Source organism: Garra rufa, chromosome 10 (genome assembly GCF_049309525.1).
Source record: "Garra rufa chromosome 10, GarRuf1.0, whole genome shotgun sequence".
Lineage (NCBI taxonomy): Eukaryota > Metazoa > Chordata > Actinopteri > Cypriniformes > Cyprinidae > Garra > Garra rufa.
The window spans coordinates 8,669,751-8,690,624 of NC_133370.1; the positions used below are offsets into that span (position 1 = coordinate 8,669,751).

Here is a 20,874-nt window from a genome sequence, read left to right on the forward strand (position 1 = left end):
AGATGAAATCAGAACAGAGCTGGATGAGACGTGCAATTGTAAGGAACCTGCATTTTTCATAATTTCTAGCATGGATCAGAGGAAGCTAAAACATCACACTGCAATAAAGCTTGAGTGAAATCACCAGTTTTTTGTTTGTTTTTGTTTGTTTGTTTTATTGTCTTTGATCAAGGTTTTGTTAGGGTGGTTAAATGACATTGGATAAACACAAAAATAAAATAAAAACTACAAAAAATTAAAAGTCTGCTTTTTAAGTTTATAAGTATTTATTTTCATAAGCTGTGGGTCAATTTTTTGATGGTAAATCATTAAGCATTTACCATTGTGGCACAGCTACATTGTTGGTTTCTGTACTTTGTTAGTTATGATCAAGGCATTTAATTAAAAATTCTGAGCAGTGTTACTATGCCGCAAAAAACCCTGCCGTGTTTATATAAACGTTGTATAAAAAATCAGTTCAGAAATACTACTGGGTGGAACAAGATATCAGAAAATCAGCGTTAAATAGACCCTTTTGTACATTTATAACATTATATTGTATTATACTGGCATTAGATTACAGAAAACTAATTTACACTGTTGCATGAGTGTTTCTAATACAACAGCTAATTTGTATTAGAAAAAAAATGTCATCTCTCAATGTATTTTTCTGTATTGCACAGCCATAGAGATGCTATTATAGTTATAATTATAGTATAGATGTTTTTTTTTTTTTTTTTTTTTTTTTTTGCATTTGCTGTTGGTGCAAATGAGATTTTAAAAAGTGTTGTACCTTCCATTTACCACTATAGAGTCCACCCAACTATGATGACTTCTGTTTCTAAGAGCCCTAGAAAAGTGAAAAGGGTCCATTCGGACCTGAAAGAGTTTCATTTCTTTACTTTTCCATGTATTTTTCCAAACTCTCTAGAGCTTCCTCTTTTGTGTACAATTTCCATTCATCTGGAATCTCACCATCTTCCTCAAATGTTTTATTGTAGTACCTTTCTAGATCTTTCTGGAATCTGCACACAAACCATTTCCAGTAGAGCAGATCACAGAAGTCAGGTGTGATGCTCCAATTAGCATAATTGAAACCTCCTTTTCTGTATTCTTTCCAGGGGACTGCATCATCTGCAGAATTTGGAGAAAAATATCGATTACTAGCAACTGCTGTTGTGCAGATTTCAACAGCCAAGTTTGTTGTTCTTCTGTAAGACCAGCCACTCAGACCAATATTGCGGTGTAAAGAAACGCTGTGATCTCCAGGATGGTCTTCCATTGTGTTGGTGCAGATGGCTTTACAGAAAGGACACTGAACCCAGCAGCACTGACAGAAGTGCTCAATCAAAATCTCATCTGGTCCTTTTCTGCAATTTTCCATTTTTATGTCATCAATGCTTCTTAAACTGTTTTGAAGGTTTATCATCTTCTCCTTTAGACAGTCACTTAAAAGCTTCTCAAGAAAATCCAAATCTTTAATTTCACTGAGATCCACACATGAGTTCCCTGTGAATTTCAGCTCATCTGTTAGTTTTGTGGTGAAGCATCTGAACCACATATTGCCATCTCCACTCTTACTCTTGACCTTCACTGTAGCTGCTTTCATCGCATTACTTACAATCTGCTCTTTTTGTTTTAGATTTTCCTTGAAAATATTTAAAATGTTTTGGTTTTGTTTGCTGAAGTATCTTTTAACTTCAAATTTTATGAATTGTTTAAAGTACGCTCTGGGATTATGAATATATTTCATGTAATGCTTGAAGTCCTCCCTTTCTGCAAGGTATTTCAGAATGTGTTTTTCCAGATTTGGTCTGTTCTCACATAATGCTTCTATGTCTGACCTCATATGTGCTGCCAAACTAATAGCACTTTCATTGTAAACTGCTTGTAGAATGGATGGTTCAAGATTGCTGCAGATGAGTTCACTCTGGATGGTTGCTGTCGCTCCTCTGTAGAAGTTCATGAAGACATTGCAATACTGAGTTTTTTGCTTCTTAAGATAAAGTCTTGGGTCATTCGATTCTCTGAATTCTTTGTGGAGCTCAGTAAACTCATGTCTTGCATTTTCACACACACGAAGACTGAGATCTATGGTAAACTCCTTTTTCAATATGTGACTTTGGCTCTCTGATTGATGTTGCTGTACAGACTTTTTAACACAGTCTGTTATCTCTTGAATGTAACTATCATTGTAGCCCCGTCTTCCAACTGGTGAATTCTTTGTTATTTTCTCAGTTTCATGAATAATTTTATGAATCAAATCCCTTATTAAAGACTGACATTTAGCATTTAGGCCCTTTTTGTCTGGTTGCTTTTGAGCCCCTTTTAAATATTCTTTTCTTGACATCAACATTTGAGTAGGAAGTGTCCCTCCTTTGCTTTCCGAAGAGCTCTTACCTGTTTCCTTTGAAGATGCAGTTTTATCAGAATATTCCGGATCCTTCTTTAGCATAATATAGTCACAATAATCACTCCGGCGGTCTATCAGTTCATAGTCTTTTTGATTTAATCGTTCATGTACAAATGTCAGTTCATGGTTTTCAGATAAGATCTGCATCACATCCTCCCAAAAGTTCAAGTCCTCCAGTGGAGGAGTATCTTCAGTCATTTCAGTGACCCATTTGCTCCACATCGTGTCAAACTCCTCCTTCAGCATAAGTTCATCTGTTCCTATATTTCTCAGACTCAACGCTAGTTCCTTGCTCCGAATGAAAAGTTTATTTTCATACTCTGTCCTTTTCCTATTCAGCTCCTCCCTGGCTTTTTTCTGTTCAATTGCTTCATCTAACCTACGTTTTGTTCCCTTCACAAGGTCATCATGAAGATTATCGATTCTGGTTTCAAATCTGCCTCTCCACTGACACAGAAATTCTTTATCTCTGTCTTCAGTAAAGTAAGACATCACTGACTTTTGAACTTGCTCTTTTGTCTTTCTCATTTCATTCAACAAGTCATTTTCCTCAACCTTAATGTTCCCGTTGTTAATTCTGTTGTAGAATTTGTCTTCAACACTTAACATGGCGCTTCTGAGGCTCCACGTCCAGTCGCTGTACTTAGTTTCTAGTTTTCTGTATACTGCAATCTCAAGTGTGTTTTTGAAACTGAACACAAAGTTTTCATTTAGTAGTGCATTCCACAGATCATTAATACGCATTCTGAACTGCAACAGTGTAATGCCATTAGATTTAACAGCTTTTGAGAGAATGGTCTCCTTCAGCTCCTGAATATGTCTGCTGTAGTCCGGGTTTGGTGGTGCCATTGGTGGGCTGCCTTCCCAGAGCTGTGCAAAATACTTCACATCATTCTGAATGTCAAATGCAATGATGTCACTGAAAAACTCTGTATCACAGTCTTCCTCTTTAGCAGCGAGTTTCGTCATCTCATCCAATTTCTCCTGTAGTTGCCTCCTTCCCTCCATGTTTTTCTCTTTGGCTGTAACATCTGAAATGTTCTGATGCACAAACATGCAGCTTGGACTCAGTCTGATCTTCTTCATCCTCAGGAAGGCCTGAACAACAATCTGAAGAATGTCCTGCATCTCAGCTGTGTTTTCTCCCAGGATGTTGATCAATGTCATATTTCCAAGACCAACAACAAATGTGGCCATTTCATTGTCGTGATTTCTTGTTGATTTTCCGGCCAGTTCTAGGCCTCGAAGTCCCTCAGAATCAAGGACCAGAATGTAGTCAAACTTTAGCTTTGCTTTCATTTCCTCCGATACTCTGACCAGCTGCATGAAGGCTCCTCTGGTGCATCTGCCAGCACTGACGGCAAACTGCAGTCCAAACATGGCGTTCAACATGGTGGATTTCCCTGAGCTCTGAATCCCTAAAACGGACAACACATAGACACTTATGTCTCCCAGTTTCTGGATGAGGGCATCAAGAACAGCAGTAACCCAGATCAGAGGAACATGGGCAGCATCTCCACCCATCAGCTCCAATGGAAATCCAGCGATCATCATCTCAGCTGCAAGACTTGGAAATGAAGAGAAGTTAAACATTAGGTCTTTTTTTATTTTCTTTACAGATGAACATGATTCATATATCTGACCAATCTCTCTCAGTATGTGCTCCAAGCCAAAGGTTGCAGATTGTAGTTTCTCAGAAACTCTCTCAAGTTCTATTTGTGCAGCTGCCAGTTGCTGTGATTTATCATGTTTCTTTTTAAGGCTTAGGACTGTTGACCACTTTTCATGATACTCATGATGAAGAACTGAGACACTTTCAGTGGTATAATCATCCAGTAGGATACCAAGCCATTTCAGAAAATATACTACCTCATTTCCTGCTTGTGACATCAGTTTTTGGATGAAGATTTTGATAAACTGACTTAAGTCAGATGTTTGCTGCTGTTCACGGATTTTCAGCATTTCTGATTGCTTAAAACTTTTGTTCTTTTCAATGTTGTTTCCCTTATGTAGTTCTCCTAATGTCGGTCTATGAAGTTCTTTATTCATCTGGCACCACTGATGCCACAGTTTTCCCTGACAAGGCAGAAATGATTCTTTGATTTCATTCAGATCTTTATTCTCCAGTAAACTCATAATCTGCTGTGCTGCCTCTTTTCCTTTCCTGCAGTCGTCATCATCAGCCTCATCTACTCTAATATTGGAGTGTTTAACCATATGATCAAGCCTTAAAAATGAACATGATTCAGTAGACAAGAGCCCATTATTTATAGCTCTTCTGATTTCTTCAGATACAATTGGAAGATTTCTGTCTTTCAAACCAATTTTGTATTTCCCTTTCCGTTTTTCGGTCAGAGGTGAATCAATGTCAGTAAGAAGGCAGATAAGTGGCTTTGAGTCCTTGTAGAAAGTTTGGATCTTAGTCATGCTTTTGTCATTCTTGTCAAGTTGTGGTAAAATAGCAACATTTACAGAGGCCATTTTAGTCAGAATACTCAGCTGTGTTTCATGGGCTCCTGCATCACCATGGAGGTTACAGAATGCAACACAATGAGTAAACCTGTCTGTTGTCTCTCCAGAAGGGCAGTACCAGGCAATCTCCACCACTCCATCCATCAGCACTCTGGTTCTGCTGCTGCCTGGGCAGTTCCTGTGGAAGAACGTGTTGTGTTTCTCATTGATCAGGCTGTTCATCAGCTGAGACTTGGATGAGGACACTTGGCCAAACCTGAAGAAAGCCACCATTGGAGTTTGTGCCTTATAGACTGGTTGGAATTTGCCAGAGTTTTTTCCTGTATCACCAGTTGTCTTCCAGCTCTTGTTGATTTGTCGAAATGTCCAGAGTGGGAACTCAATCTGTTGTGTGAATGGATTGGGTATAAGCAAAGGCAGCGCATACTGACACTGTGAAAGTTTAGTCACAATAAGCTGCTTTAGGAAACTATCAGCACAATGAAACACAGCCATCTGAACATCCATTAAGTGGACAGGATCTGCTTTTATCATTTCTTCAGCTGGTTTGGCAGTTACTTGGAAAATATCCTCATAGGCATCACCAACATCCTCCAATGAGTCACTGTCTGTTTGTTGTGTGTGATATTGTTCATTGTTCTCTTTAACCTGGAGGCCTCTTGCTCTGTAATCCATCATCAGCAATTTTCTTAGAAAAATTTGAGCCAACTCGCCCTCCGCACAAGACTCTTGGAATTGGTATTGTGCAACTGACTGAAGGAAATCAACAGCTAGGAGTTGGGGTTTGCTTTCGAGGTTAAGTCTTTTAATAAGTTGCTGTGCTGCAAGCTGAAAAATATGATGATACATGTGAATAGAATAATTAGTTAATAATATTTAGAAGCATTAGTATCACTTTATAATAACTGTACGATATGACTCATTAATTAGGCATTGGTAAATAGGCAATTCATCATTCATAAAGCATTATCCCCATATTAATAGACAGTATAAGCAGTTTATAAATACAGCTTTGTTTTGTTCCTGATTTATATGCATAATCTATAATGTTTTAATATTTTTTATATTATTTAATAATGATCAATTAATCATTTCTAAATTAAGTTATATTATTAACAGACCAGTTATGTAAGAGTTTTCAGAGGTTCATTAAGATCATTTAGAAAGTGTAACTAAATGATTAATAAAATGTACATTTATACATAGACATACAATAATAGTCACTCAATGAGTTAATAAATGCTTTATAAATTCATGACTAATTCAGGTAGTTAAAAAAAAAAAATTAAGTAGTTGTCAGTTAACTACTGTATTTTTGGGTGCTCACCTAAAGTGAAAACTATAGGCTATATGCCCCTGTAAAACTTTTACAAAGCAGATTTAAAGGCTCAGCTATCTTTTAAAAAGAAAAAAGAAACAAACAACAGAGTGATACAGAACATAGAAATGTTTATTTCAAGATGCAAAAAATAAAACTGCACACTATAAAATAAAAACACACTATAAAATTAAATATAATCCTCTGCAATGTCATATAGAAAAATAAAATTCATTTACATCTCCAGAAAACATAACTTAGCATGCATGAATCTAAGCCTCTACAATCTGATATAAAGAAAAAAATTGTATTGTTTGTTATTTATTTTGTATTTTAGCTAATTGTACGTCTTCAGTTTGAAATGTAGAATTTAATTGAAATTTGCCACACTTGGCACTTCTTTATGACTCACTGTTTGCACTAAATTTTCACTCAGCCATGAAACTGAGACAAGAAAACCTTAATACACAAAAAATGTTGCTTGTTTTCTTCATTTTGTTCATTCATATCATCATATGAGCCACTGATGAAAACTAAATAACTGGTTTGTAAATAATGTAATATTTAATTTAGAAATTATAAATTGATCATCAATAAAGTATGAAAATACAATTATTACACAATATAGATATGTTGAAACATTAAGAATAAATCATTTATAACTGCATTTATAAACTGCTTAATACTGTCTTGTAGAGATAATGATTTATGAATTGAATATTTACTAATGCTTTATGGTTCATAGTGTGCCGTTATTATAAATTGTTACTGAAATGGTTAGAAATCACAACAAGTATGAACATGTATACAATATGACCACACTGCACAGCATTTAGGTCAACTTTATCAAACAAGCATGAACTGAAGTTCATTACGCATTTACATACAGACAATTAATTTTAGGGAAATGTAGGGTATTTAAATTTTTGTAAAACGTTCAAGGAAACACCTTTTCAAAACAAAAAGTATGGCATGCACTACTTGTCTTCTCATCTCAGTTACACTTTTAACACTTGTTCACCTTCATCTACACATTTAAACAATTACTCCTGGTTCTATCTGACTGGACGACTGTTGTTCCAAGGCTGCTGATATCAGCACTGGGACTTTCAGACTTTCAGTCTGTGTTTTAGTGGTGGATATTTTTTATTGGCTTCCGTGCAGGTTACATTGTTACGCCACTAGTTGGTAGCAAGTGAATGTCTTTATGACTTTCAAAAAGTAAAGAAACTTTTAACTTCATTCAAATTTCACGTCAAACACACCTGTGGCTTGAGCACATCTATTGATTTGATATTGCAGATATGACATTGCTCATAAATCCCTCAGTTCTTACCTGTTGTCTGTGTCCTTCAGTTTCAGTTTGGGTCAAGCTCCCAAAAAGCTGTGAGCTAGTGTCACTTACGTGTAAGCTTGCATCTGTGTCTGTGCCTTGATTTCATGAAAAAAGAGGCAAAGACTTTACATTAAGGTTTCAGTTGTTAACATTAGTTACATGAACTAACAATTTTCAATACCTCTACAGAATTTATCAATGTTAGTTAATGTTAGTTTCAACATTTACTAATACATTTTTTAAGATAAAAAAATTGTTAACAGTTGTATTAGTTAATGTGCTAATGTTAACTAATAAGACCTTACTGTAAAGTGTTACCAATTGACCTTATGCACGGAGCGTTCTTTAGAACTTCCGCATAAAGATAAGCCAGCTCGTAAACTTCCGCTGAAGCTCATTTTATATGTGCTATATATTAGGTGGACACTATTGAGACTCATCTACTGCCTCGTTCTTATCAGAAACTGAGAAAAATTATAATTGCAACATTATAAACAATGTTAGCGGCATGAACATTCAGATTCATATTATTTAACAACATATAATTTAAATGAGGAGCCTGGCAATCCCGTACTCTCGGTATCTGCATAGTTGTACATTTAAATGCTGACAGCTAAACACTATCATAACGTGTTTAAGCTAACGTTAACTAGCTAGCGATATTTCTCTTCAAGGACATCTTAATCGTATTCTTGATAATCACTAACATGCCTTCATAGTCATGAACACATTTTTAAAATCTTGCAATATTTTAAAGCCTTTTTTATTTTCTAACTCTACAGCTGTGAAATAAAATGTACTTCAGGGACTCACTTTTCATTCATAAAAACGGCATCGGAAAAAAAAATGACTTCACGGAAAACAACGTCTATTTATGGAATTACCCATTCAACCAATAGATGGCAGCAGAGGATTATTTATTGTGAAGCTGACTTTTAAAATCCCTATGTATTTTTCAAGACGTCTTGCTTTTCGATTTATTATAAAATTACTAGTATAATAAATTGTAGTACATATATATATATATATATATATATATATATATATATATATATATATATATATATAGCAAGTGCAGAAAGTCATTAAGCTCACACACAAACAGCCAATAAAGATGAATTATTTAAATACTAATATATAGTTCACTACAAATACATTAAATATTGATGGTATAATAATTAAATAATGCACTCAATATGAATCAATATGAATTTGAAATATTTTATAAAATTTAATAACTACATCTTTTAAGTTTTATCTTGAACTGTAATTGAACTGTATAGGCTATTTAATAGCCTATATTTAACCAACACAAACTTGCTACTGCTGTAGTTTTGTTACTGTGAAATTAGTCTGAATCATTTAAGCTCTTTTTTTGACATCAGCTTGTCATTTGTTTGGTCTGGTTATTACTGTCAATCATAGCAATGACTCGCGCATATTTAGCCGATATACTCGCGTATTTTTTTAAACTGGCATTTGTCATTCTTGAAACGGTGTACATGGACGATTGGTCCTCTTAGACAAACAACACTTTTCTTCGATTGTGAATGGATTATGTAGAGAAAACGAACAAAGTACGCTCATATTACGGCACAGTGCAGTTGACCGGAAATGACTTAGCTGAGTAAACAAGGAAGTAATTCGTGCATATGGTCAATTGATCTGGATTTGGAACTTATAACTTTAATGCCAAAGTCTGGGTTTTACTGCATACTATATTCCATTACATCACTACGCTGTATATTCCAGAAAATTCTATAGGCTCAAATGGAGACATGGTAAATGAGAAACAGAATGTTCTTACCACTCTGATATTCACTGCTTTGGTGGTCTCTTAAGGGTTCCTTTAAAGTTGTGAACATTTCTCTGGTGTAGCACTGCTGATTATTGTCAGTGAACAGACGCTTGATTCTGTTCATTAATCCTCCCATCTCTGATTGGTTGTTCATGTTCTTGCTGCAGGTGTGATATCGTCCTCCACATTTCTCCAGCAGCTGCTCCAGAACAGAGTTGTTCTTCAAGTCATCTGTTATAGTATCACACTCTTCCTCTCGCTCATATGTGAAGAGGGTAATCACAAATGAAAGAACTTGATCACCAAAAAATCTCTGTAGCCATTCAATACCCATTTTATCTTCATCTGTTAACTGACCCAGTCTCACAACAAAGATGAAGACATGGATTTCATTTTCATTTACTACTTGATCAATAACATAATCGAGAAATTCAAGATCAATCTCATGTGAGCCAATCATGTTGATCACAGAGACACAATGTTCTGATATCTTCCTCTCTAATGGAATGATAATGGAAAATTTAGCATTTTCAAGTTTTCTTTCTCCAAGTAGAATGTTGTCACATCCAAACTGGACTGCCTCAGTGCTTCCAAATAATGCAACAGTCAAATCAGGATCACGGTGACCTAAATGAAACACCACAGAACTGTTTTCAAAATTTCAATAAGAACACAATCACAATAAAAAAATGTGAAAAAAAATTATAATAAAAATACAATGCAACAGTTCTTCTTATTGGTATGGAAGCAATTTTTACTTCTTGAATCATTGAAGTCTGAGTGTTTGGGTGCTATACTTCTGTTTGCATGAGCAGATCTGGAGTTACTCCCTTCTTCTGGTGTCACATTATTCACTGGTTTCACATTATCCTAGAGAAAGAACAACAAACGATCAGTTTCTTATTAACAGGAATGTTTGAGCATGAGAATAACATTTTTTATAAATAAATGCTACTATGAAATTCTGGTTTTATTGTTTGAGTCTAGGTCATAATTGTCTTGAAGTTTTCTGTATTTTTTTTTTTATTATGTGTCATGTATCCATGACATCATCTGGATCTGGATAATTTACTTGAGGATTGTCCATAACGTCTTCTGCATGCTGATGTGTCACTGAAGGAATCTCATCATCTGGATCTCTTGTTAAGGTGTCCATGACAGGTTAATCTGTGTCTTTATCCATAATTATATGACTGAAAAGAGAAATGAACATTGAATCATTGAACAACAAACCAGGTCTGTCTGATGGATCTGATATAGATGCATCAAACCAAATGCAATATTACACTGTAGTCAGATTCCCAACATGACTAATTTTACACATACGTGCAAACTCAAAAATCACTCCATTGTAGTAATAGTTTACATTTTACAAAGTACTGATTAAAAAGTGTTAATTAGGGCTGTCAACAGGGCTAAAAAATATAAAATTGCCTCTTGGTTATTTCCAAAATTCCAATTCCTAAAACATTCAAGTAGGGCAAACGTCAGTGAACACTAAATTTGCAAGGCAACATTGAAAATCTGATCTCCTGAAATAGTAGGCCTATGCTATTCTAATATAATAATGTCCAGTCTTCATGATTTTGTCACGTAAAACAAGGGGTCTGGGTCCAAATGCAGGGAGGGAAAGAATAAATTTAATAAACACAAAAAACAGAACAAAAGGCCAACACGGCACAAACTGAAATACTCAAAAACCAAAATCAAGAACTCCAAGACCAGGGATATTCAAACACATAAAACCAACAGGACACGAGACAATGCAGACATGAAGCAGGAGTGAAAAATGAGAGTTCTTATACAAAAGTCCAAATGGTGAACAGCTGTGAGTGAATCAGTGTTAACGACAAGGACAGGTGAATGCTATCAGAAGTGCAGTGTGAATAGCGACCTCAGGAGGCTGAGGGAAACCCCACAGCCCCGATCATGACAGTACCCCCTCCCTACGGAACGGCTTCCAGACGTTCCCAAAGTCTGGAGGGAGGAGGTACGGAGGAAGGCTAGTCAGGGGGAGGGATGGCGGAGTCACACGAGCAGGCCTTGCCACCAGCGGAGCCTCAGCGGACGCCGCCGCGTTAGGCACGGAAATAGCGGACACCGCCGCATCAGGCACGGAGATAGCGGACGTGGCCGAGTCAGGCACGGAGAAAGCGGACGTCGCCGCGTCAGGGACAGGACGCGCAGCCGCCTCAGCATCAGGGACAGGACGCGCAGCCTCATCAGCGTCTGGATCAGGGCGCGCAACCGCCTCAGCGTCAGGGACAGGACGCGCAGCCGCCTCAGCGCCAGGAACAGGACGCGCAGCCGCCTCAGCATCAGGGACAGGACGCGCAGCCTCATCAGCGTCTGGATCAGGACGCGCAACCGCCTCAGCGTCAGGGACAGGACGCGCAGCCGCCTCAGCGCCAGGAACAGGACGCGCAGCCGCCTCAGCGTCAGGGACAGGACGTGCAGCCTCATCAGCGTCTGGATCAGGAAGCGCAGCCGCCTCAGCGTCAGGGACAGGACGTGCAGCCGCCTCAGCGCCAGGAACAGAGAGAACGGTCACCGCCGCGTCCGGAACAGAGAGAACGGTCACTGCCGCGTCCGGAACAGAGAGAACGGTCACCGGCGCGTCCGGAACAGAGAAAGCGGTCACCGCCGCGTCCGGAACAGAGAGAACGGTCACCGCCGCGTCCGGAACAGAGAGAACGGTTACCGGCGCGTCCGGAACAGAGAGAACGGTCACCGCCGCGTCCGGAACAGAGAAAGCGGTCACCGCCGCGTCCGGAACAGCGAGAGCGGTCATCGCCGCATCAGGAACAGCGAGAGCGGTCACCGCCGCATCAGGAACAGAGTGAGCGGTCACCGCCGCGTCAGGAACAGTGAGAGCGGTCACCGCCGCATCAGGAACAGAGTGAGCGGTCACCGCCGCATCAGGAACAGAGTGAGCGGTCACCGCCGCGTCAGGAACAGAGTGAGCGGTCACCGCCGCGTCCGGAACAGAGAGAGCGGTCAACGCCGCGTCAGGAACAGAGAGAGCGGTCACCGCCACGTCCGGAACAGAGAGAACGGTCACCGCCGCGTCCGGAACAGAGAGAGCGGTCACCGCCGCGTCAGGAACAGAGAGAGCGGTCACCGCCACGTCCGGAACAGAGAGAACGGTCACCGCCGTGTCCGGAACAGAGAGAACGGTCACCGCCGCATCAGGAACAGAGTGAGCGGTCACCGCCGCGTCAGGAACAGTGAGAGCGGTCACCGCCACATCAGGAACAGCGAGAGCGGTCACCGCCGCGTCAGGAACAGCGAGAGCGGTCACCGCCGCGTCAGGAACAGCGAGAGCGGTCACCGCCGCATCAGGAACAGAGTGAGCGGTCACCGCCGCATCAGGAACAGAGTGAGCGGTCACCGCCGCGTCAGGAACAGCGAGAGCGGTCACCGCTGCGTCAGGAACAGCGAGAGCGGTCACCGCCGCGTCAGGAACAGCGAGAGCGGTCACCGCCGCGTCAGGAACAGAGAGAACGGTCACCGCCGCGTCCGGAACAGAGAAAGCGGTCACCGCCGTGTCCGGAACAGAGAGAACGGTCACAGCCGCGTCCGGAACAGAGAGAGCGGTCACCGCCGCGTCCGGAACAGAGAAAGCGGTCACCGCCGCGTCAGGAACAGAGTGAGCTGTCACCGCCGCGTCAGGAACAGCGAGAGCGGTCACCGCCGCGTCAGGAACAGCGAGAGCGGTCACCGCCGCGTCAGGAACAGCGAGAGCGGTCACCGCCGCGTCAGGAACAGAGTGAGCTGTCACCGCCGCGTCAGGAACAGCGAGAGCGGTCACCGCCGCGTCAGGAACAGCGAGAGCGGTCACCGCCGCGTCAGGAACAGAGAGAACGGTCACCGCCGCGTCCGGAACAGAGAAAGCGGTCACCGGCGCGTCCGGAACAGAGAGAACGGTCACCGCCGCGTCAGGAACAGCGAGAGCGGTCACCGCCGCGTCAGGAACAGCGAGAGCGGTCACCGCCGCGTCAGGAACAGAGTGAGCTGTCACCGCCGTGTCCGGAACAGAGTGAGCGGTCACCGCCGCGTCCGGAACAGAGAGAACGGTCACCGCCGCGTCAGGAACAGCGAGAGCGGTCACCGCCGCATCAGGAACAGAGTGAGCGGTCACCGCCGCGTCAGGAACAGAGTGAGCGGTCACCGCCGCGTCCGGAACAGAGAGAGCGGTCAACGCCGCGTCAGGAACAGAGAGAGCGGTCACCGCCACGTCCGGAACAGAGAGAACGGTCACCGCCGCGTCCGGAACAGAGAGAGCGGTCACCGCCGCGTCAGGAACAGAGAGAGCGGTCACCGCCACGTCCGGAACAGAGAGAACGGTCACCGCCGTGTCCGGAACAGAGAGAACGGTCACCGCCGCATCAGGAACAGAGTGAGCGGTCACCGCCGCGTCAGGAACAGTGAGAGCGGTCACCGCCGCATCAGGAACAGCGAGAGCGGTCACCGCCGCGTCAGGAACAGCGAGAGCGGTCACCGCCGCATCAGGAACAGAGTGAGCGGTCACCGCCGCATCAGGAACAGAGTGAGCGGTCACCGCCGCGTCAGGAACAGCGAGAGCGGTCACCGCTGCGTCAGGAACAGCGAGAGCGGTCACCGCCGCGTCAGGAACAGCGAGAGCGGTCACCGCCGCGTCAGGAACAGAGAGAACGGTCACCGCCGCGTCCGGAACAGAGAAAGCGGTCACCGCCGTGTCCGGAACAGAGAGAACGGTCACAGCCGCGTCCGGAACAGAGAGAGCGGTCACCGCCGCGTCCGGAACAGAGAAAGCGGTCACCGCCGCGTCAGGAACAGAGTGAGCTGTCACCGCCGCGTCAGGAACAGCGAGAGCGGTCACCGCCGCGTCAGGAACAGCGAGAGCGGTCACCGCCGCGTCAGGAACAGAGTGAGCTGTCACCGCCGCGTCAGGAACAGCGAGAGCGGTCACCGCCGCGTCAGGAACAGCGAGAGCGGTCACCGCCGCGTCAGGAACAGAGAGAACGGTCACCGCCGCGTCCGGAACAGAGAAAGCGGTCACCGGCGCGTCCGGAACAGAGAGAACGGTCACCGCCGCGTCAGGAACAGCGAGAGCGGTCACCGCCGCGTCAGGAACAGCGAGAGCGGTCACCGCCGCGTCAGGAACAGAGTGAGCTGTCACCGCCGTGTCCGGAACAGAGTGAGCGGTCACCGCCGCGTCCGGAACAGAGAGAACGGTCACCGCCGCGTCAGGAACAGCGAGAGCGGTCACCGCCGCGTCAGGAACAGCGAGAGCGGTCACCGCCGCGTCAGGAACAGAGTGAGCTGTCACCGCCGTGTCAGGAACAGAGTGAGCTGTCACCGCCGCGTCAGGAACAGCGAGAGCGGTCACCGCCGCGTCAGGAACAGAGTGAGCTGTCACCGCCGCGTCAGGAACAGCGAGAGCGGTCACCGCCGCGTCAGGAACAGAGTGAGCTGTCACCGCCGCGTCAGGAACAGCGAGAGCGGTCACCGCCGCGTCAGGAACAGAGTGAGCTGTCACCGCCGCGTCAGGAACAGCGAGAGCGGTCACTGCCGCGTCAGGAACAGAGTGAGCTGTCACCGCCGCGTCAGGAACAGAGTGAGCTGTCACCGCCGCGTCAGGAACAGCGAGAGCGGTCACCGCCGCGTCAGGAACAGAGACGGCGGTTGTCGCCACCTCCCCGTGAAAGAGCGCCTCCACCCCCTCCGCAAAGCAGGGGCGCCTCAGCGCAGCCTCGGCACTGCGGGCGTCCATCGCCACCAGGCAGGCGTATATGAACTCGAACCTCTTTGCCGACGCCGCCTCGAACGACATCCCCGCCGTGTCGGGAACAGAGCTGGTGGTCGCCGCCCCCAGGCGGGGGAACGACGCCTCCTCAAAAACAATATTCCTCCCCGCTGGACCCATTAGTGATGTCTGCATTCTGTCACGTTAAACACGAAGTCTGGGTCCAAAATGCAGGGGAAGATATATTTAATTAAATAAACACAAATAAACAGAACAAAACAAAACCAACACGGCACAAACTGAAATACTCAAAAACCAAAATCAAGAACTCCAAGACCAGGGATATTCAAACACATAAAACCAACAGGACACGAGACAATGCAGACATGAAGCAGGAGTGAGAAATGAGAGTTCTTATACAAAAGTCCAAATGGTGAACAGCTGTGAGTGAATCAGTGTTAACGACAAGGACAGGTGAATGCTATCAGAAGTGCAGTGTGAATAGCGACCTCAGGAGGCTGAGGGAAACCCCACAGCCCCGATCATGACAGATTAATTGATTTTTTTTTTTTTTTATATAGTAGTGTTTGTCACAATACTGTTTTTTTACTTCGATATAAAAACATATTGATATTCAAAACTATTTGGAAAAAATAGCACAACATTAGGGACATACCATTTTAGAATTTTATTAAAAGGTAAAATATGCCTCACAAAGTAATATAACATAACTTTCCAGTAAGTTTCTAATTTGGACAAAGGAATCCAGCTATCGTTGTAGCATTAAAATAAACACATGACTGCTAACACATTTGGTATAGGCTATCTGTGTTCTTCGAGCCATCTCTGGTATTTTAATAGTAATGAAATCTATTTATAATGCAATGCTAATCAACAGAGAAAATAGTATAGAATACATATACATTTTCTGCCTTATTCTGTAATTAAAAAGCCACGTCAGATCACAAAAAGGATGGTATTTCAAACCCTCGACTTTTGTTATAAAATGTGTTTTGAGTATTTTGTCGCACAACAGCCTTAAAATGCTTCTCATTATTCTGCGGTTGCGTCAACTCATTCGGCCTTTCGAAGCGAATAAGATAAAAAGTGCAGCTGGTATCTGTACAGTACATGGACCCAGCGAAAACCATTGAAACCATTCTGTTTTTGGACAACACTAAAGTACACATATATTAAAATTACTGCATGTGCGTTTGAAAAACCATTGCCGTGTGAACAAACAGACGAAACACGGACAAACTAAATAATTTGTTTTACAGCTATCCATCCAAGCATACACTGCTGGTGAAAAAAAATAATAAGCGTGATTAAATTCTCACTCAGATAGCCTCTTTGTATAATATAGTTTAACCGCCTCAACGCATAACGTTTATAATTAGGCTACATCTAACTTGTTAAACTAATGGAGCAACTACAAACCGAAAGTGTGAGCTATAGAGAAACTTTCCTGTTTTTAAAAAAATCACGTTATATGTTATGTTCCTACAAATTTCTCAACTGAACCTTTTCTTACTGTATGGGATTAGCTCTTTGTGTAGCCTGTTTATGAGAAAACACATATAGTGAGCAAAGCAGGGTGAGATAAAGATCCGTGAGAAAAAGTTTCTTACCTGCATATAATCGAGGGTAGAAGCTATGAAAATGTAAATAAAAAAGACATTACTTTGAAACAACAACACACATAAACTTACAAATTAAACATGTAAGCAAAAAGTGAACAGACCTGGTGTTTATAAACACCGAAGACGTGTTTAGTGGGCGGAACCATAGTGGCAGAATGTGACAGCAAAATATTTACTACATGAATCATCCGAACGCCTTCTCCAACTATTTTAATGGTTTGCCAGCAGAATACAGGCTGCCTTAATAAGCTAACTCAGCAATAGTTTTCTGTTTTCTGACCCGTTGGCTATTAACTGGGCTACTCACTGTTGGGTCTAAGGATACAAAATACTTATACTTGTACATTAAAATATACATTTCTGTAGCTTTTTATTTAAATTTTTAACACAGCTAGCAGAGACTGAGGAGGGACATGTAAGTGTCTAAATGTAGGACACTTAAACAGGCATCATCATAATAGTATAACAAAAATAATTGTTACAATAATTGGTTCGGGAAACACTCGTGAGCTAGTTCGTTTCCACAACAATGCATCGTACTATGGAGGTTAACCAGCGAGTTATGTCGTTCTACGGGAAACGCACCCCAGGATGTTTGTTAATTTTATTCTGTTTGACTGTTGTATTTGCACTTTTTTTTATAAACTGCTATTTGTTGTTAATTAAAGTTGTTAACATTGTTGTAGTGTTTGGTATTCAGTTTCTGAATGGTTTAGGCACAAGCCGACAGTTTGGTGACGCTGTCTGAGCCTTACGTCATAATTTTTTTTATTATTCACGGTAATACCGGATACCGGGGTAAAATAGGGAGGAGGTTTGACGGTATCAAAGTTTGGATACCGCCCAAGCCTACGATGTGGTATAAAAATGGTGTGATCATATTTGATCATACGCCCGTTTGTGGTAACACAACAGAATGTCCATTTTTAGACATACGCCCGGTTCAGGTAAAAGTAAGGCAAGTGATAGTTTGGCTGTTTTTATGCCTGTTTTTTTGTCCACTGAATATTGCAAAGGCTTGTATAACATGATACAGTAATCCAGTGACAAACTTAAACCATTTATTGAAATGATCAAGAAATAAACAGTGAAAAATGTGTCATTTTGGTTTTAGTACCAATAGATTTGTGTTAATTATTTCTGCTAAAATAGTTGGTACCACCAGTAATTTATGCTATTTTTTTCAGTTCTTATTATAAATTTACTATTTATGTGAATATTATGTTTTCAGTAGATCTGCACTTTTCTTTTACAAACAAATCAACATGGGCTTGATACTGACTCAGAAACCTTTTCTTTCGCAGCTGTCTACTCAACAATTCTATGGATAGAAGTCAGTTTTGTTGTGCCAGCTGACCCCATCAAGGGTTCTGTCGAGGAAGACAGCAAGATTTTTAATTTCCTAAATAAATATTCTGTTAAGTTTTTGTGTTCATTTATATATATATATATATATATATATATATATATATATATATATATATATATATTATTTTTTTTTTGTGTGTGTGTAAATTGTTTCTAAATAAAGATTCTATGAATATTATATATGTTTTATGTATTTATTTATGCATTATTTTTAAAATGTATACACATTTTTTGGAGGAAAAAAAGTTACCATAGACCGGCAAGTGACCATATATGATCACTTCATTTAACCTAATTTTCAACATAAAAACATAAAAATAAAAAATTAAGTCACAAAAGTTTAAAGGTCTTGTAATAACCCCCAATAACACCCTGGGGTTGAATTTTGGAATTTCCAAGTATTTCAATGAGTGCCCTATAAAGGGTTAACTGGATTTGAGATGAGTAACTGAGGTCAATGAGAATGATAACTGGTAGCTTTCTCCAGTTTTTATATATAAGAGAAGATCAGTTATTTGGACAGTTTTAGCTGCAAAGTTTATTTATTGCACAGCAGTAAAAAATATAAGTTGTTCCAGGTTAGCCCATTGAGATATTAAAATCTCTTGTACAACAGAAACGTATAGTCAAGGACAGAAAATTCAAATAGCATAAAAACACACACAGTGATTACGTAAAACTATATTAAAGTCATGAGGGGAGCAGAAAATAACTCATACATCTTCACATGCCTCCACAGCACCTGAAACACACATTCACTCCAAGAATAGAATCACATTTACAGTTGGCAGCCCAGTGATTTTAAAAAGGTTTAGACATTAATTTAGTTAAATAAAGACAACACAGATGCTGTAAACTGTACATTAATTTCTAAACACAATGCATGTAAACATGATCCGAAAATACTTCTTTCATTACAAGAACTTAAACTGTTGCATTTGCTTTAATTGAAGATACGGAAGCAGAAAAAAGTCACATATTTTAAATGTTAGTAAGAAATGTTTGAATCACTCTTATGAAATGCCTTTTATGCAGGAACACATTCAAGCAGACAAAGAAATGAGTGCCACCTATAACAGATACTCTGTATATAACATTACTGTCTTGTCTTTTGTATGTTTTTAAGTGTTAGAGAGAAGGTTTTATTATTGAAATACACTCTGTCCTTGAATGAAGAGTAAAGTCTTTTTTTAAATACACTTATAGTAACTATATTCTCTGAGTTATCATGTATCCAATTTAAATCATCAAACTCTGGTAGTTCTTGTGTCTGTATTTCTAGTTGAACAGAAGCTCCTGTCTGCACAAACAAAGAAATCTCAGCACTAAACCCTGAGGAGAGAGAAACAGTTCAGAAAATTTTACACCTCTATGTCATCCTGTGTAATCAACTCACATTCTTGTATTTGATCAAATAAATGATAAGATTCATTGTTAAAGCAATTAGTTTGGGATGTACTCTGCTTCTGTGCGGCGGAGAACTGCTGGGCAAAGGCTGATCTGGGACACAGGGCACACATTTATGAACCTGCTCTTGTCGGTTTTCATCATGTCACAGACACAGCCAAAGATGGCACTTCTGGGGAGGGGAGCAACAGATTGCCCCACCAGGTGGAAGGGGAGCTGAAACACAATTGCATCTTCACCGCATACTCAACCAGCAGGACAGCCGTGTACCCCAGTGCAGGTCTGCTATCGAGGGTGGTGAGGGAGGATGTGCCACTTGACTGGTTCCTGGCAGTAAAAGGTGCTGTCCACGTCCCAGTGAGCTCATCACGCACCTGCGGGAAAAAGGGGACTTGGGTGGGGCCCTGAAAACCAGAGTGAGCCACTCTGAGATACCAGTCATCCAACAGGGAGGGTTTGGGACATGATAGACGTTTCCATTCAAGCCCTACCCTCTCAGTGGCCCAGGCAAGCATCATCTCCAGGTCCGCATCCGGCACCACTGACCGCCCTGTGTTTATTTGCTGTGTTTCTCTGTTTAGTGACATTTTCAGTTGATGTTACATTTTAGGCATGGCTAGTGTAAATTTTTACGAGCGAGCAGATAGTGATGGCAATTTATCAGGTGAAACAGGGCTTGTTATTTGAGCATGATGCTTCATGTCCTCATCTCAGGAGCTCCTGCAGCAGCCAAAAACCTCAAATCTGTTGTTTACATTCTGTGGTGAACACAAAAATGGTGTAGACTGTTTCACTTGCGAATTTATGTTCATAGTATCCACTGAGATTTTAAAATCTTTTGTTCAGTAGAAACCTAAATCAAGAAAGGCAAATCCAAACAGCACAAAAACACACATCAAGAGTGTGATCACATGAAAGTATATGTAATGAGAGAAGAACTTGTTTCGTCCTACTGTATAGTAGGTAACGGTGGTCCATGTATCTCCTGTCATCTTCTGGGTCAGAGTCTGAAGAGAAAGTAAAAATAACCAACACAGAATGTCAAGTGAAATACAGTTCATATTCAGTATTGGCTTTGACAAGAGATGAATGGTCATATGAATCTCACCTCAACATCATCGTAGTCTGTATCATCAGCCTGTTTGACACCTGAAAGGTCAGAACAGAACAGATTACAGGTTGTGTGGAAACATTTAAATTTGATTCTGTCAGATTTTAGATTGGACACTTGTTTTCGGTAGCAAAGAAACTATTTAGGGTATAAGTGTGAGATTCATTTTTTCAGCATTTGTGGGATGGACACACTTGTTTTATTCTTGCAGCAACAGTAAAGGGCTGAACCACCAACCAAACCAAACACTATCACTCCAACAGTGATAACTGTAAAGAGCACAATGTTGGGAAACGTTGAA

At 41.5% G+C, this 20,874-nt stretch overlaps 1 protein-coding gene across 1 annotated transcript; it reads right to left on the reverse strand.

Moving 5' to 3' along the window:
• On the reverse strand, nucleotides 1–15,224 carry LOC141343905 (interferon-induced very large GTPase 1-like). Its single transcript, XM_073848572.1, has 5 exons — nucleotides 14,994–15,224; nucleotides 10,075–10,186; nucleotides 9,326–9,943; nucleotides 7,519–7,613; nucleotides 1–5,692 (listed from the first exon to the last, which is right to left on the reverse strand). The coding sequence occupies exons 1-5, from the start codon at nucleotides 15,222–15,224 to the stop codon at nucleotides 878–880; spliced, it is 5,871 nt and encodes a 1,956-aa protein (XP_073704673.1). The 3' UTR covers nucleotides 1–877.
• Between the last annotated feature and the right edge of the window lie 5,650 nt (nucleotides 15,225–20,874).